Genomic DNA, 19,301 nt, shown 5'->3' on the forward strand with positions numbered 1-19,301 from the left:
GGAATTTGGTATCCAAAGAACCATTCATTTAATCTAGTTGCCTATAAAAATATTGACTATGATGGGTGTAATATGAGCAGAAAGTCTACCTCAGGAGGTTGTCAATTTTTGGATGACAGATTGGTGTCATGGCAGTGCAAGAAACAAACCATAGTGTCAATCTCAACTGCAGAAACTGAGTATATTGCTGCATCTGCCTGCTGTGCACAAGTCCTCTGGATTCAGAATCAGATGCTGGATTATGGTCTGAATTTCTTAAACACCCCTATTTACATTGATAACACTGTTGCATCATTTATTGTTAAAAGTCCTGTACAACATTCTAAGACCAAGCACATTGAAATCAGACATCATTTTAATAAGGATTGTAGTGAAAAAGGTTAAATTGAAGTCGAAAGAGGTTATACAAGTGATAATTTTGGTGACCTATTCACAAAACCACTTGATAGAACCAGTTCACCTTTCTTCCGAAAGCCCTGGGAATGATCAACTCTAATGAAGTCTAATTAGGGATGTGTGCTTGCTGTGAAAACTGACTTTCTTTTCAAAAGTCTTATTGAATGTTTGTCTGATATGTCTTCTCTGTGTGCTAATTGACTATCTTGCTCAAGGATCTTAGAGAATGCTTGTATTTGAATATGTTACTATTTATTGATCACTGATGTGTGCTTAATTGATTATCAGAATGACTTAGTTGTATTTGGTGCCCAGGTTAATAATCAGTGATGATGTGTAATGTCAGGATAGGTGTTCCAAGTGATTATTCTGCATGAATGCCTATCTGATATCTTGATGATGTTTATGTATATGGTTAATCTGATCTGATGATGTTATTAGGATTTGCTAGACATTGTTCTATCTGCTTGATTTTAATGATGTCTTTTATGATTGTGATTTGAATATGTTACTTTCTGTATGTGTCAAACTATGTTTTGTGTCAAAATTGCATGTTGAAAAGAAATTTTAAAAAGGCTCATTTTATATTTCATAGAAACATCCAAACGATTTACAATGAAGTGGCAGGTAAGCGGGCAACAAGCTGCGCCGCAACCCCCTTTTGGATAGCAAACCCAATCCGACTAAAATCAAAGTTTTGATAATGAATTTTGCTTAAAACATTTTTGACAAAACAAAGCAAGTTGATTATTGGTGCTGAGATATGATAAGATTATTCTGTCTAAAGCTTTATAGAAGCTTAAAAGTTTTTTTAGAATGAAGAGATCTCACAAGATGTTTATAATTTAAAGCTACTCATTTTTTGCTCAAGTTGGAAGGACATATACTTGTATATGTTTGGTCCTATCATCTATTTATAGATTAACAGGATAACCATTTACCTAAAGACTGAAAGCATTTGGGGCAACTATGATGTAATTTTTCTAATTCTTTCACTTAAAATTATGTCAACTTCTTCAAGTTGAAAGGACATGTATTCTTATATGTGTTTGGTCCTGGTAACCACTTGTGTACATACAGGATAACCATTTACCTAACAACTACGAGTATTTGGGGTGACTGAGTTTTAAAAGTGTGTTTTCTAAATTGGGAAATGATAGTACATTGACTATTTGCCCAATCATATGGATTTAATTGGCTGAAAAGAAATTTGTGCAGTCATTGACATGTATGGTTGCTTTCCCATGATGTCTAAAATCTAAGATGATATAAACATAAAGAAACTGCTAAACTTAATGTGGAGTTACATTGGTCTATGCAAGTTCCAAGATACAACTTTCCAAATGGTAGGCATAAAAGTGAATATCCAGTCATACACGAGCCCGTTGGTATTTGGTCACCAAAATGAATTATCTTATTTAAGAATGACAAAGAACAAATGTGAACTACTCCATTTCATATATTTACTCAACCAAAAAGTTGATAAGTGTTCACAAACTTTTATAAAGAGAAGTGCAAACTTGAGGGTTAATTTTAGAACTACAAGGGTGGAGGAAATCATATAAGTCCTTTAAACATTCTGAATGAAAGACATGTAAGTCCAACGTTCAAACTCACATATGTTTGTAAAACTTGAAAAGAAATATCTAAATCTTTAAACTGTTCTGTCATTCAAAATTTTTGACCATATATCTGGGGGTCAGAGTCAATTAGGGGTGATCTGGAGAAAGCCAAATAAGCCTTGAGAATAGATATGGAGCATCAGAAAGCAATATGTGTTATCCATGTAGTATTATGCATCTTAAATGAACCTTAATCATATCACCAAATAAATAAAATTCATGCTAAGTCACCTGCTTTTAACCTGTCTAAACTGTCATAATAATGTTGAGAATGAAGTACTGAGAAGCAACATACTTAATATGATCCCATGATTGAGATCTTTTCAGAAAAGGAAAGAAAATGATTTGTAATGAAAGATAACTGAAGTTTGATCTCTAAATGCACCATTTGCTCTTAAACAATTATTTGTATTGATAAAGTTGTTTGATACTTGGTTTAAGTCAAAGAGTTGCATTTTACCTTCAAAAAGTTTGAATATGTATTTTTGGGTAAGGTTTGATGTTTTCAATATTTCCAAGCACACTTAGATGTTGTTTGTCTAAGTTTATGTATTTCGGGCATGCTTTGATGTTTTATAGAATTTCGGGTAGACTTGACTGTTTTAGTTGATATTTACCTCTTTCGGGCAAGCTTGGCATTTGAATATGTTACTTCTAGCAAGCTTTAACAAGTTCAAGTTATTTTAGCATGCTTCCATGTTTTGTAGGATATTTGAATTGTTTTGCAGCAAGCTTTGCATTTTTAGATGCTGAATATGATATTTCTAGAAAGCTTTTATATAGTTTGTACTGTCTAGCGTACTTTAGTGTTTTGTTTAGGAGTACAACTATTTCTAGCAAGCTATTTGATATGTTTGATTACACTGTTTACTAGCAAGACTTATTGATTTCTAAACTTTCTAGCAAACTTAACTGTTTTATAGATTGTTTACATAATTCTAACAAACTTTGTGATTGTTGTTGAATATGCTAAGAATACTTGTTTCAAGTAAATTTTAATATGTTAGTTTAGCATAGTTCATGATTGTGAATATGATTAGTTGAACGAGTATTTTCGGGTAAACTTTATTTTCCGGGCACACTTTATGTTTCATGTACACCTTGAAATCTTCAAGTGTTTTCTCAACATACTTGGTAATTTCCAAACTATACTTTCCGAGTACACTTTGTGAAAAGAGTCCTTCTCTAGCACACTTTGTATTCTCGAAGTATATCAAGCATACTTTGCTTTAAAGTATACTTGATTGAATATTTGCAAACTGATTATGAAATTTCGGGTAAGGTTTGAGCTATTCAAAAGAACGAGCAAGGCTGGTAATATATAATTAACCAAGCAAACTTAAGTGAATATACTTTTCGTGTAAGGTTTACAACATATGCTTTAACGAGCAAAGTTTCAAATAGATAACATTATCGGGCAAGGTTTAAATTGAAAAGATATTTACAAGGATAATGTAGTAATTTGACAGCTATTTACTCACTAAAAGATAAAAGGCATTTAAAACCCACTTTCAAAATGTATAAAAGAGGGAGCTAGAAAAATTCTTAACATTTTCATCTCTCTCTCCTTCCACTTTCGCTCTCGTTTTAGAAACCCAACTGCCTTAAGTCAGTTAAACACTAAATCCCTAACCCTAATTAATCATCCCATACAATCCGACTCGGTAAGCATCAATTAAGTGTTTTCTGACAACGATTATGTAACTTTGGGCATTTAATTTTCATTTTTACTAATTCTCTGTTTGTTGTGTAGGTTATAAATTTTTCGAAGAACATGTTCTTAAAGACTACTTCTTCAAATTATAACTTATTAATATTCAAAGATATAAACAAATGACTAATATGTGCTTTGAAAATGTTTTTGTTTGAACAGATATGGCGGATGATGAACCGACGTATCCATTTGAGCACAAGCACAACATGTGTGCTCTGTTGCAAGTTACTCTAGATAATGAAATTGTGGCATACATGATAAGGTGGCTACAATGATCAAATATTCGATTCGCATTGACAGAGTGCCCTGTGATATATAGAAATCATCTGTTAGATTTCTGGCGCTCAGCCACTCTACATGATGACATAAAAGGTAGGCGTCTGGAAGCTACCGTAGCCACTCACGAGATCAGGATTACTGAGAGACTGATCCGAACATGCCTACAATTACATGAAGATGACCATAACCCTATAAACTTCACCACTGATCATCTGTTGATGATCTTTTCACATACTATGGGTTATCAAGGGAATGTCCATGAGGGACAGTTCCAGAACGGAATGTTTTCGAATATTTATCGATTCTTAATTCATCACATTATACAAGGATTCGCTCCTCGAAAAGGGTCTTGGAGTCTGATGAGCAGAGATCTGGCTAATGCAACTGTAGCTGTTGTGTATGATCATCCGTTCAACTTCTCAAAAATGATTTTTGAAGGGATGGTAAGTATGTTGAGGAAGCCGAACAAAGAGAAGTTCTTAGCATATCCCAGATTTCTTCAAATTATTTATAATCATGAACTGCATGATTTGCCTACTCTGGGTACAACTCATGTGCTTCAGAAATCAAATGTATATAAAAGGATTGCTACCTTGTCAAGCACAAGCCGATTCAATCCAGAAGCTGAGATTGATATGCTACCTTGGATAGTTGATCATGATGCAGAAATAATGACTGTACCAGAGTTAACCTCTGAGAAGAAGAGGATGATGAAGATATGGATGATGATTCTGATAGTGACGATGGTGGAGATGATGATTATGGAGGAGATGGAAATGAAGGGGGAGTTCGAGGAGCTTTTGTTGATGATGTACATGTTGAGGGGGAGAATATACCTTTACCTAAACCACCAGCCACACCACCTTTCTCACCACCCCATGAACAAATAAACCAATCCTCACCCATCCAAACACCTCCCACCCATACTCTAAGCCCACCTAAAACCCATAACCAGATAACCAAATCTTTGACCTTCCCTTAACACAAACCCAACACTTTATCCAAGATCCAAGCCACACAACACATGAACCCTATATTCCACAAACACTTCCTACACACTTACAAAACTTCCCATCCACACCACTTCAATCCCCAGATCATTCCAAAACCTTTGAAACATCCCCAATCCCCAGCCCATCTACACCTCACCCACTAACACTACCCAAACTCACACTGACATACCTGATCCTTTTCAAGACCTACCTACACAAACTCCTTCCAATAATGATTTCTTGCTCATAAGAAACCTGAACTTATATGTGAAAATATTGATCCGAGGGGGAGAAATGAGACACTTTTGAAAGAACATGTTATTTTGAAATAACATTTGGCCCAATCTCTAATGATATTCAAGCCCTGGAGGCTGAGGTTGAGAACACCTCAGCTGTGCCAAAACAGGGGGAGAATGTTCCAGTTGCCACTGTTGAAGATGAGGAGATAGTAGATGCTAAGGTTGTGATTGAGGATGATGGATTGAAAAACATTTCTAATGTTTATCACCAGTGATAATGATGATAGTTATGAAAGAGGATTTGATGATGAAGGGCATGAAGGAGATGACTCAGATGGAGGTGAGCAAAACTATGATGCCCAGGGTGTATTTTCAAAGAAAAATGTAGTGACTGAAGAAGGAGAAAGGGAGATAGTGGATGAAGATGATGTTGCTATGAATGATCAATCCACTAAGAATATTTTAACTACAAAAGCAATAGCAACTGATGCCATTGCTATTGATGTTTTGACTAAAGCAATTGCCACTGATGTGTTAACAGATGTGATGGATGAAGATGCTGCAACTGAGGAACTAATTTTGACTGAACAAGAAACAAATGAAGAAAGTTCCAAGAAGGTTGAGCATGATAAGGAGATGGAAGATTTATTTGATGATATTAAAAATTTCCCTTCTGAAACTGAAGAAGAAAACAAAATAAGAAAGGAGAAGGGTAAAGCCATAGTTGATGATGAAGATGAGCATGTTGATACACAGTATGTATGATGAGGATGAAGAGGATGAGAATGTACAGGATGCCAAGAGGCAGGCCAATATAGTGAGAGAAACAATGGAAAAGGAATTTATTGCCCGAACCATGACTGCAGAAGAGCTGGCTGAGCCAGAGTCTATGATTGAACAAGCAAACATTGGCAAGACTCTTGATCAGAATGATGATTTTGACCAGGAAATAATTGAGGTCTTGATAAAGATGAAACAAGCTGAGGAGGTTGACAATACCTTAGCTTTGGTTATTAGTAAGTTTGATGAATCAGAAAACCCAACCACTGCTAAAATCATACATGATGAACCTATCAAGCAGATGGTACCTGACAAGGATTGAGAACCGCTCATAACTACAGCTGCAAAAAGATCGGTGAAACAAGTTAAAGAAGATATTGAGAAAAACCCTTCTACATGGAGTTGTGAAGATGATGTCAGATATGGAAAGAAGTATTCAAGAAAGAGGTCCAGATATGATGAATATGATGAAAGTGATGATGAGGTAGTGAATAAAATGGCTAAGAAAGATGATAAAAAACTGAATATACTGTTGAGAGCCCTGAGGAACACACAAGCCCTATGATGGCTGATCCTGTTCAAATGATTATGCCTGAAGATGTACTTGATCCTAATGAACCAAGAATAGATGCATTGGATGAATCAACAGAAAAGTATGATGACTCGGAAGTTGAGGAAAGTGCTGAAAGTGATTCCGATGATGAAAACAATGATGATGAAAATAACAATGGTCAAAGTGATAAGGTTCAAAAGGTTAATATTGTATCCCCTCAAGTTGAAATAACTGATGAACAGAGGGAAAATATACAACAAAGTCTAGATGAGGCAAAAAGGAATAATCCTTTAGTGATAAGTCTAATAAGACTTGGATATAAGTTTGAAAAATTGGCTCCTTTATCTAATGAGGAGTTGCAAAAGTTGGTTGATAAAGAAGACTATGAAATCAGAAAAAAGCTTTAAAAGAGAAATACAGATTCTATGAAATATAGAGAATATCTGAGAAGGCATGGTTTGAATGAAAAAGACTTAAGCAAAATGAGTTTCCATGATTTACAAAGACATTACAATGCAACCAAAGAAACAATCGACAAAGAGGAGAAGGAGAGGTTTGAAAGAGAAACAAAGATAGAAGAAAAGATTGATGCTGTGATGAAAAAGTATGGTGGAAAATGTAAATACTTGTTTGACAGAGGAATGGCTCCAGAGCTGGTTGACAGTTTTACAAAGGAAAACGTTGAATCCCACTTTAAAAGACTATCAATGAAAGTTCAACCAGAAAATTCCACAAAGAAATCAAGACTTTTATCCCAGGCTGAAAAGAGTAAAATTGAAAAGATAAAGAAATGGGAAAATGAGCAACTAGAATTGTTGGATAGATTGATGGAAGCGAGGGGGAGATTCAATGAACTTGAGGGTATGAGCAGAACAGACAAACTGGCTCTACTAATGTCTGAGATGAAGAAGGATAATCTTGAAAGAGTTGAAGCATCAAAACCATTTGTCCCTATACAAGTCAAACAGGAAACTGTTGAATACAGGGATCCATAGGAAGATAAGGATATGATTAAGACCCTGAAGGAAGTAATGAGAAACAAGGGTATGAAAGAAAATGTTTTTGATATGCTGGGAAAGGCCCAATTAAAGGATTTGTTTTATGAAGAAAAGGCTGAATGGGAGAAGTTGTTGGAAAAACAAGGAAATCCAAGAAGTTTCATCGCTAGACCTAGTGGAGTAAAGTTTGTGCCAGCCGGTCAGCTTGGAGATCAAAATTTGATGGATATGATTGGCAAATTATTTAGAGATGGAAGTGAAAATATTGTAACTCTATTGAATATGCCAACGGAGATGGTGATCTCCGTATATGAGAAGAAATTTAGATTAGAAAGGGCCACTAAACCCAGGAAAGTTGTTCTAACAAGGCCATCAGCTTCAAAAGCATAAAGTTCGTTAAGAGGACAGAGTTCGGCAACTGGAATCACTCATCAAAGACAAGAAAGGCCACCAACTGATGTGGACCTACCAATTAAGCTGTTCTATGACTCTGTTTCTCGTACATTGAAGGTGGTGATGGAAAGTAGAGAACTGAAAGAGATTATCTTCAAAGATGACTTTGCAGACTACAAGAGAGAGTAACAGCAGAAAATGGCAAGTTTGAACTTATATGACTATCTCGATAGAAAGAAACTTGCAGGAAGACAACAAAATGATTTGTCAAAGCACTCGAAAAGTGAAGCTGAATTGGGATTCCCCTTGTTAAATCAGAAGAAGAAATGGAAATTGACAGAGAATGAAAAGACTCTTGGCCAACATAACCTGCATCAGTATATGGAGAAGAATGACAATGCCAAACCATGAAGTTCAGCAGAATGGTAGAATTGCAACCATAGAGGTGTTTTGGTGCAGCTGAGGGTGTTCCAATCTAGGGGAGATTGTTGGGATGAGAAAATTGACTTATGGAATATTGGAATCTTCTCCCAACTCCCTTAATATGGCTAAGTATGGACATCGGGTAAACTTGGACATCCGAGCAAGCTTTTACGTAAGCCTAGCATGGTATTTTTCCTTCCGGACAGAGTTATCTTCTTGAAGTCTTCCTTAGTGATAATCCGAGCAAGTATCACTTAGTCTAGCAAGGTGTTCTTCAGGTGAAGCATAGTTTGCTTACTAGCAAACTCTTGACTAAACCAAGCAAATAAAGTCAAGTAATTAGGAAGATCTAGCAAGGTTTGATTAATAAATTGTAGTTCGAGCATGCTTTGGGAAAGTTATTCAAGAAACATTTAAAGGACTTTCTCTAGCAAGGTTCAACTCCGAGCAATCTACAGTGCTACTAACACACTTTGGTTTGCTTAATAAGTTATTCTTTACCAAAGAGTTGAAGGGATTCATGAAGAATAGTTTGCTCGTAAGATTATAATGAACAAAGTTTGCTATGATCAGGAATATTGAAGTCAGCTAGGTAAGTATTTTATAAGGAAAATACTCCAAGTAAAGTCTACCTGTAGAACTGTTACCAAGAACACTTCAAGGTTACCAGGTCTACTCGGAGATGATAAAAGTCACAAAGCCTACCCGAAGACATGTTTTACACTTAGTATGTTTTTGTAATATGTTATCTGAATATGAATTAATAATTAGGGTTTCTAGAAGGAATGACAGTTGTCAGGTGGCAGGCCAACAAATAGAATGATCTAGGGCTTGCCTAAAGAGGACGCTTGACACACACCTGAATTGATTGACAACGATTTGACGGCTGACATATTCTTACGAATATTCTAGCTAGAATCATATCATTCCTTTCTTAGAACCCTAATGATTTCCCATTTGTATCCAACTTACTATTTATGAAAATTTTTTGAGTGAATATGTGTGTGTCTATATTGTGTTCTTCAAAGCAACCACTAGTGTGTTATTGATTCCAACTTTCATACACTATTATTCTTCTCCAATCTAGCCGCGTCGTTAACCTTTTTGTCTACACTATTAGTGTGGGTTACGACAAAGATGGATTGAGTGATCAATCAGGACCGACAAGTGCTTGCTAGATTTTCCAAAATACTTGGTTTCTTTAGGTTGGTTTACCCAAGAGCTTGCTGGGAAAGCAAACTTGCTTGGCTTAAAGAACAACCCTGCTAGACAAAGTGAACCCTACTCGGTTTGATACTTAAGAAGACTTCAAAAAGATAACCTTGCCCAGAAGGCAAAATACCTTGCTTGGCCAAGTAAAACCTTGCTGGGAGGTATGAGCTTGCTCGGTTTCTATACTTAGCAGTTTCTTGAGAGGTTGAGAAGTTTACAATCTTAACTTAGCACTTTTCTCATCCCAACAATCTCCCCCTAGATTGGAACAAACTCAGTTGTACCAAAACACTATTATGGTTACATACACTTAGTCAAAAATACACATCAAATCTCAAAGTCAAATTACATTACATAATTAAATATTACAACTTATAATTTTGCCACAAGGACATTTCAAATCAATCATATTCTAAGTTACATCTTCATCTTCTAGAACACTTGATTTCAACCACCTTTTGCTGAAAAGAGAGAAATCTCCCTGTGGTGTGGATATTAAGGAGACAGATTCCATTTGATTATTCCCTCAAGATCCTCTACACGAAGAAGCTCTAAATCAGTTTCATTTGAGATTATGTGGCTTATTATGTCACACCCTGATTAGGTAGTTGCGGAAGCGTAATACGGGAATGTAACAGGTAACTTTGGTATCAACCACATTGTTTATAATGAAATTCAACAAACTAATTTACATCATATTACATTGGTTGGTACTAAGTTTACAAACTAAGTGAAAACACATAACCAGTTCTCGGGTTTCTTATTAATTACTATGTACTTGCATCTATTTACATCAATTCAACTTCAGTATATAACACCGAGCACGTAGCAATCATTCCAACTTTGGCTCACCTGAAAAGCATGTTAAAATGGGTCAACTACATCTAGTTGGTGAGTTTCAAGTTTCACGAGTATGAACGAAAATCAGTATACGAGTTCATAAAGTTCACAATATGTGTATGATGTTTTTATACAAAGCCACAAGTGAAACCGAAACGAGCTAAAACACATGGGCACCCTTGCCCATGTACTGTCGTTGGCATTTAACAGCCACTTTGCCCCAAGTATGTACTATGTCTAACACCACATAGCATAATGTAATAAGATTAAACTACAATGTGGAACTGGGTTAACATGTTCCGGCAAACCCCTCCGTCCATATCAGTTGGGTTTGTCAAACCGATAGTACGATCCATACGTCACTGGCGCAAAGTTAATCACTTGTGTTTGTGGGGACTTTCAAGTGTTAGTATTGAGAAAATTCACATCATCACAAGTTTACAAGTATGTACGTATATGTAAACACGCTTTCCATCCCAAAAGTTCGTAAAACAGTTTAGAAAGTGGGGTTTCAGTTAATTAGGGTTTCAGTTATGGTTTCAAATCAAGGTTTTAAACCATAAAAACGTCATATTCATGTTCTGATCCGTGTTTTTGGTCAAAAATCCATATATTTCTGCTTTGTAAACATGTTTAACATCAAAACATGATTTTAGTTTATTTTTAGGCTTTTTGGATGGTTAAACATGTTTAACACTAATCAAAACCTTAATTTCTAAGTTTAAACCACGCTAACAAAGCTTGAAATCTCATGAAAATAGATGGTTACCTAAAGGGTTTAGGGATGCAATAGTGAATAACTCAGCTGAACTTGATCTACTTTGATTTTGGTATGAAAATATCTAAAGAACAAGCTTGTTTAACAAGCTTTTTACAAAGGGGTCCCACCCCATAACTTGATTGGGGGGCCCATTGGGCCTCTCTTTTGGAACATTAACGCATTAGTTTTCGTGTCACGTGTAAATATCGGTCAAAAATTTAATTTGGGTTCGATTTTTCGCAAGACAACTAGTTCGGATGCGAAAAACAGCGCGAAAGCGAGTGTTTTTCAGCCCATTTTTGTAAAATCAGAAAAGCGTACCGACTCGTTGTTAAAATCCAAAATATTTTCACGGATTGCTTAACAACATCTTATGTAAGTGTTCCATAAGTCTTTTTCGGCTTGAAGGATGCCACAATGTTCGTTTTGATGTTAACGATCGCATTTAAAGTCATAGCGTATTATTAAATGAAACCTTTTTCGTTTAAATGGTTTTAAACGTACTGGGGCCTAAATATCATTATGATAGCCACTATAATATATATATATATATATATATATATATATATATATATATATATATATATATATATATGACCCCTCAGTGTATATACGGGTCATAACCAGTATCGTTAGGTTACTCGTTTAAACGCTACGAATTAACCTATTATTCGTTTACTCGCTATGTAAGGAGTAAGGTATACGCCGTTTTGTCAAGAATGTCACATTCTCCCCCCCCCCCCCCCCGTGAAGAAATTTTGACCCCGAAATTTGATATGTAAACGGTTTTCTTTTTAGGGAACAGGTGTGGGTATTTCTTTCGGAATTCGTCCTTCCGTTCCCAAGTAAATTCGGGTTCTTGTTTTGAGTTCCACCGCACTCTTACTAATGAGATTTTGTTGTGTTTTAACTGCTTGGTTTTCCCGTCCACAATTTCCACCGGTTCCTATATGAAGTTTAGATTTCTATTTACCTGAACATTTTTCCAGTGGTCCTATTGTCGTTTCATCAGTTAGACACGTTTTCATATTCGACACATGAAACACATCGTGAATAGGTTCTGGGGGTAGTTTTAGTCGGTAAGCTATGGGACCAATTTTTGCAACAATCTCGAAAGGTCCAATATATCTCAGGGCTAATTTACCTATCTTTCCAAACCTTATAACACCTTTCCATGGTGACACTTTCAGAAACACCTTGTCGCCTATTTCGAAGAATAACGGTTTCCTACGAACATCGGCATAGCTCTTTTATCGGTCACGGGCGGTTTTCAGTATTTGTTTAATCTTATGAATCTTATCAGTTGTTTCTTCAATCAAACCGGATCTTGAAATTTGAGGATCACCCACTTCAGTCCAACAAAGTGGCGATCTACATTTTCTCCCGTATAATGCTTCAAAAGGTGCTGCTTGTATACTACTGTGGTAACTGTTATTATATGAGAACTCAATGAGCGGGAGGTGTTGATCCCGGTTCCCTTTGAAATCCAGTACACAAGCACAAAGTAGATCTTCTAAGGTTTGTTTGTTTGTTCGGATTGATTATTTGTTTTGGGGTGGTAAGCGGTACTCAGGTCAATTCGAGTTCCCATAGCTTCTTGAACTGCTTGCCAAAATGTGAAGTAAGGTGACTGTCTTGGTATGAGATGATCGATAGTGGTACTCCATGTCGGGATACAATTTCGTCAATGTAAATTTGGGCGAGTTTTTCGGTAGTGTAGTTGTTACGGATCAGAATGAAGTGTTCGGATTTGGTTAATCGGTCTACAATAACCCGAATTGCATTATGTCCTCGGGAGGTTTTGGGAAGGTGTGTTACGAAATCCATGGTTATTTGTTCCCATTTCCATTGTGGGATTTCGGGTTATTTTAACATTCTCGAAGGCTTTTGGTATTCAGATTTAACACGATCACAAGTTACGCATTACATAGGTAGGTTATTGAAAAGACCCAAATAATCTTAAGTATTACCCGCGGGTCAATCAGAAGTCCCTCATAAGACACCCGCGTGACATATAGATAACCCACATAATTGTGTGAGGACGAAGCACCCTCACAATATAAGCGGAAGCATCCTGGCATCCTCAGAAGTCATCCGCAAGATAAAGGATCCGTCCGCATAAATAACCATGAGGTAATGCCCTGGGACAGCTGTCATTAACCAATAATATTCTAGAAGATCTACCAAGATGTTTTCTTGAGCAATACGTGACGTCTCAGCCAATCAGTAAAGGACACCTGGCCAGGCCGTTATAACCGTGCACATGGCCAGAGTTTCCTGTCATCCTATCATGAGAAGGTACATGTCCAGGTTGTTATACATGCACATGCAACGTATAAACTGAACCTATTGTATGAGGACACGTGTCCAGGTGGTTACGAGAGCATCTTCCAAAGGGACAACTGGCCCAATCACCTACCCACACCCTTCAGCTATAAATACCTCCACAATCATCATGAGGTATTCAGATTCACTCTCAGAGACTTTCACTATTTACTTAAGTGCATTATCTTTATCAGAATTGTACTTACTCTCACGCCGGAGGGTGGTTACGGGAAGACCCCCCCTCTTGTCCTTCCCGTAACGAACTCACGGTGTCTGTTTTTTGCAGGTTCACGTCATTGGACTTTGGGAATTGTGTTCATATCGTATTGGCAGTTAACCGTATCCTACCCTTGTGGAATCATTAGATCTAAGACCTGTCAAGGGGAGTAGATTTGTGCTTCTTCATTGGCGCCATCCATATTTTCGTTAGAATAGCAAAAAAAATTTGTCGTTCTTTTTACGATATGAATCAGTTACCTAAAGGGCCGACGAAGAACCAGGTGCAGTCTTCACGTGATTTCAACCCAGAAACATCTATTTTTGCTCGAGTCACGACTCCTACTGCACGAACTGATGTCGTAAACCCCAGAAGTTTTACTTTAGGTAGAAATGTCGTTACACCAACAGGTCCTGCTCATACTGATCTGGGGCATGTTATAGCCCTAGGAGGTTCTAATTTGGGAGATCTGGAACGAATTATGAGAGAAGCCCACCGAACTCACTCAGAGTTAGGCCTGGAAGAAGATTCCAGTGACTCTAATCCAAGAAGAGCTCGTCATCATTGCTCCAGATCCGAAGGACTTTTGTCCCCAGACGAATGGCTTCGTATTCAATAAGACAGTTTGAAAGTAGAATATGAACGTAGGGTGCGGAATGAGCGTTTTCACGGCCGTACCCTAACGTATGATGACATTCCCAGGAGATCTATTTCTCCTCCCATAAGGGGAAGTCACATTCAGTACTAGCAGCCACCAGAGCAGAATATGGGCGAGATCCGGAGGTTACGTCCTCGTCCCCGAATAGATATGCGGGTACCATATTATGAAGACGAACTGGATGGATACGATTCAACTTATCTTCCGGAAGGTAGTTATTACAGCGGGGATAGCCGTCTTCCTTCATATGGAGGGGCTAGTTACCCGCGTCCAGTCGTCTGTCAGGCGGAATACTACAGTAATGCTGAGCATGATATTTCTAAGCCATATCGTTCAGAATCCTTTGCTGAAAAGTCAAAGTTTATTGCGAGCATCGCGACAGCTTCGTTTCCAATAAATGCAAAGATTCCAATGACTGTTGGAACGTATAACGGAATGACAGACCCTAGCGCTCATTTGCTGAGATATGTGGCAGTCGAGGGAGTCAGTGATTGGACCCTTCCATACTGGTGCCACATGTTTGCACTAACATTCACGGAAGCTGCTCAAGAATGGTTTGAAAAGTTGCCCGGCGGACAAATTAAAAGTTGGCACGATTTTGTAGCAAAATTTTCCTAGCATTTTACTCAACAAAAGAAACATACCCGTGACCCTTCTGAAATACTGGATGTCACAAGGCGAAATAATGAGTCTATCGTAGACTTCATTACTCAATTTAATAACGAGAGCCTTAACATTGGAGGGATCAGCGAAGATATGCGGAGGGGAGCATTCCGTAAGAACGTCCATAGTGATGCCCTGATCCATACTCTCACATGGAGAGATGGAATGCCCAAATCATGGGACGAAATCATGAAGGCAGCAAAGTTGTTTGCAAGAACCGAGAAAACTCTGGGTTCTAGTAGTCAAAAGCAATTACCAAGGGTCGAGTTCCAAACTACAAGACCAAATAGACAAGCCAAGGGAACAATCTGGTCAAGACTACAGCCAACTTTGGAATAACCAAAGCAATTTGATGCAAGGTCCTTGATCGGTAACAAGGGCATGAATAATTTTTCAGCCCGGACCCCCAACAGTTGGACCTCGTTATCAAAGACTCCCTCTGAAATTCTTACTACTGAGAATCTGACTTTCAGAAAACCTCAACCATTACCGAGGAAGTCGTTCCTCGATAACAAGAAGCACTGCTAATATCATAATGATATTAGGCACAACACAAACGAGTGTGTGGCCCTTAGAAATGAAATTAAAGTAGCTGTCAAAATGGCAAACTTGAACACTTGGTCAAAGGCACACGACCAGGGACTGGCAAACCTTCCGCAAGGGACAGTCAGGGCCCAGCTAAAAGGCAAGTTAAAGACTTAAACGTCCACATGATTCAGGGTGGACATATAGTTAAACAAAAAAGGAGGGAGTACTTACACGAGGAATGGAAAAACAAGCCTGTGATTTTCCCTTGAACTAAAAGAGGACCGTGTAACAAGAATCCGTTGATAACCACTGCTCTTTTTGGTCATTACCGATCGCAATGTGTTCTTTGACACCGACAGTACGTCTGACATCATGTACGAACAATGTATCGAACAATTAGATGAGGAACAAAAAGAAAGATTAAAACCAATTCATGCCCCCGTTTCTGGTTTTAGAGGTGAGATAATGCCCTCGCGAGGGGTGATATCGTTTCCTGTAGAACTCAGCGATGGTGTTCATTCAAGGACAGAGGAAATTGAATCTTTGATCCTACCAGCAACTTCTAAACACGATATCATTCTGGGACGAGAGGCGATTGGTGATTTCAACGCTCACCCGTGCACAGCCCACGGTGCAGTAGGAGTCCCAACTCGCACCGGTGTTGCAATAGTTCTTGTCAACCGACATTGCTTTGCAACCGAGAGTTCAAGACCTAGCAAGGTCCCAAGACAAGCTCAGAGGACCGAACCAGAGAAATGGGTTTTGAACAAGAAATTCCCTAACCAAACAGTTACAATTGGACCCGCTATTTCAGAAATAGTGAAGACCTTTTTGAAGCAGCTATTAACCAAAAACATAGACATCTTCGCTTGGCAGCCCGCAGACATGACCGGTGTTCCGCGGAGCATTGCTGAACATATGTTCAGGGTAAACCCGATGTTTACCCAAATTTTACAGAAGAAGCGGAAGATGGGACCAGAACAAACGAAAGCCATGAATGAGCAAGTGCAAGATCTTCTACATGCCGGGATCATCCGGGAGAGAAAATATCAGACATGGGTAGCTAATTCGGTCATTGTTCCAAATAGAAACGGAACATGGCGGATGTGTATTGATTTTAAAGACCTAAACAAAGCTTGCCCGATAGATTGTTACCCATTACCTGAGATCGCCTCAAGGTAGACGTTGTAGCCCAATTCAAATTTAAATGCTTCCTTGATGCCTAGAAGGGCTACCACCAAATCCACATGGCGGCGGGTGATGAGGATATAATGGAATTTCGAACCGATCAAGTCACCTTTTGTTACAAATTGATGCCTTTCGGGTTAAAAAACGGGGGTGCCACATATCGGTGGTTAATGGATCAAGCTTTCCAAGGTCAGATAAGTCGAAACCTAGAAGTTTATATGGATGATTTAGTGATCAAAAGCATCGAAGTAGATCAAATGTTAAGAGATATTGAAGAGACCTTCGAAACATTGAGAAGCATCAACATGAAGCTGAATCCGGCTAAGTGTTCGTGTGGGATGGAAGAGGGAAAGTTTCTTGGAGTCTTAGTGACGGATGCGGGCTTCAAAGCCAACCCTGACAAAGTTCAGGCTATAGCCCGCATGCCTTCCCCGTCTTCCCTCAAAGAGGTCCAGGCGCTTAATGGAAGACTTGTGGCGTTAAACCGTTTCTTAGCAAATCATGCGGCCAAGTCTTACCCATTTGTGTCAACACATAGAAATTGCCTCAAGAAGGCACATTTCAAGTGGACCGTGGAAGCTGAAAAAGCATTTTTAGAGGTTAAGAAATGCTTAATGGAGTAGCCTACTCTAACAGCGCCATATGCGGGTGAACCTCTAACGCTGTATTTATATGCTTCTGATATTGCATCGGGGCCGTGCTACTGACAGATAGGAAAAATGTCCAAACTCCAATTTACTATGTCAGTAGGATGTTGTCAGACCCGGAGACCATATATTTGATGTTACAAAAACTTGATTTAGCATTGGTCTATGCAACCCGACGGCTTCGCAGATATTTTCAAGGACACCCCATAAACGTTCTGACCGGTTACAAGCTCAATAACGTGTTGAGTAAACCGGAATTGTCCGGACGATTGGCTAAATGGGCCATCGAGTTAGGCGAACATGCAATCGAATATAAGCCCAGACCAGCAATCAAGGGACAGGTGCTTGCAGACTTAGTCACCGAAGTCCCGCAGCACAAAGAGAAAGAATGCTTGATTGAACAACTACCCCAAGCACTTCCGGAACAAGGATAAGTTTGGTCATTGTTCACGGACGGAGCTTCTAGCAGTGAAGGATCTGGTGTAGGCCTTAGGCTAGTGAACCCTGAAGGCCATGAGTTTACATATGCCATAAAGTTAGACTTCAAAAGCACCAACAACGAGGCAGAATATGAAGCTTTTCTGGTAGGCCTGCGGATAGTGAAAAAGCTTGGGGTGAAACATTTGGAAGCACGAGTGGATTCCATGCTGATTGCGAGACAGATAAATGGAACATACGTAGCAAAAAACGACATCATGGCTTGTTATCTCTCGTAAGCAAAGGACTTAATCCGACAATTCTCCTCCTTTAATATTTTTCATATCAAGAGGAGTGAGAATAAGTCTGCGGATGCTCTTAGCAAGTTAGCTTCCACAAATTTCGAACACTTTACTAAAGATATCCGTATCGAAGTCTTGGACCACCCGTCCGGTTCCTCAAAATCAAGTTCTGGAAATTCAAACGGGCGTCGAATCGTAGATGACACCGACCAAAGCTTATTTATCATCCGGAGTTCTCCCAGCAGAAAAAGCTGAAGCCCGGAAGATTAAACTCAAGGCTTTGAATTACCAATTGAATAATGGCGTATTATACCGGAGATCATTTCTAGGACCACTGTTGCGTTGTGTAGACACTTGTGTAGACACAGAAGACGCGAATTATCTAATACGAGAAGTTCATGAGGGCATTTGTGACTTGCACGCGGGTCCTAGAATGACTGTTGGAAAGATCATGAACGCGGGGTATTATTGCCCCGGCATGCACTTGGACGCTGTGCAAGAAATCAGAGAGTGTGATTCTTGCCAACGTCATGCCCCCAATACCCTGCGCCCCAAAAATGAACTGATCCCGGTAACATCCGCCTGGCCGTTCCAGAAATGTGCCATTGACATTATGGGACCATTCCCAGAAGCCCCTGGACGAGTCAAATTCTTGATAGTGGCCATTGATTACTTCACCAAGTGGGTGGAAGCCAATCCGGTTGCATTAATAACGGCTTCAAGTGTCAAAAAATTCCTTTAGGAATTCATCATTTGCCGGTTTGGTCTTCCGAAGGAATTGGCAAGTTACAATGGGACTCAATTTGCTGATAGTGGACTACAGAATGGTTGAAAGAACTTCAAGTTATTCAAAATTTTACATCTGTAGATCATCCGCAAGCAAATGGTCAGGTCGAAAGAACCAACCGAACTATCAAAGAAGGGATTAAGGCAAGGCTAGGAACTAAACAGACGGGCTGGGTGGACGAATTGACTCATGTACTTTGGGCTTTTCGCACCCAAAGAAATTCTAGCAATTCCGAGACGCCGTTTAGTCTAACCTATGGCACCGAGGCCATGATCCCAGCCGAAATCGGGATCCCATCTGCAAGAGTTTTGTTAATTGATGATAATAATTACGAACTCCGGATGAATCTTTATTTACTAGAAGAAAGA

At 38.7% G+C, this 19,301-nt stretch overlaps 1 protein-coding gene across 1 annotated transcript; it reads left to right on the forward strand.

Annotated features, from left to right (window-relative positions):
- The first annotated feature begins 15,964 nt into the window (after positions 1-15,964).
- Positions 15,965-16,774, forward strand: LOC143545954 (uncharacterized). Its single transcript, XM_077037720.1, has one exon. It carries the CDS (start codon positions 15,965-15,967, stop codon positions 16,772-16,774), a length of 810 nt encoding a protein of 269 aa, XP_076893835.1.
- The last annotated feature ends 2,527 nt before the right edge of the window (positions 16,775-19,301 follow it).

This window comes from Bidens hawaiensis, unplaced genomic scaffold, assembly GCF_021521415.1.
Source record: "Bidens hawaiensis isolate Kalapana, Puna unplaced genomic scaffold, B.hawaiensis_p1.1 tig00014135_1, whole genome shotgun sequence".
Classification (NCBI taxonomy): Eukaryota; Viridiplantae; Streptophyta; class Magnoliopsida; order Asterales; family Asteraceae; genus Bidens; species Bidens hawaiensis.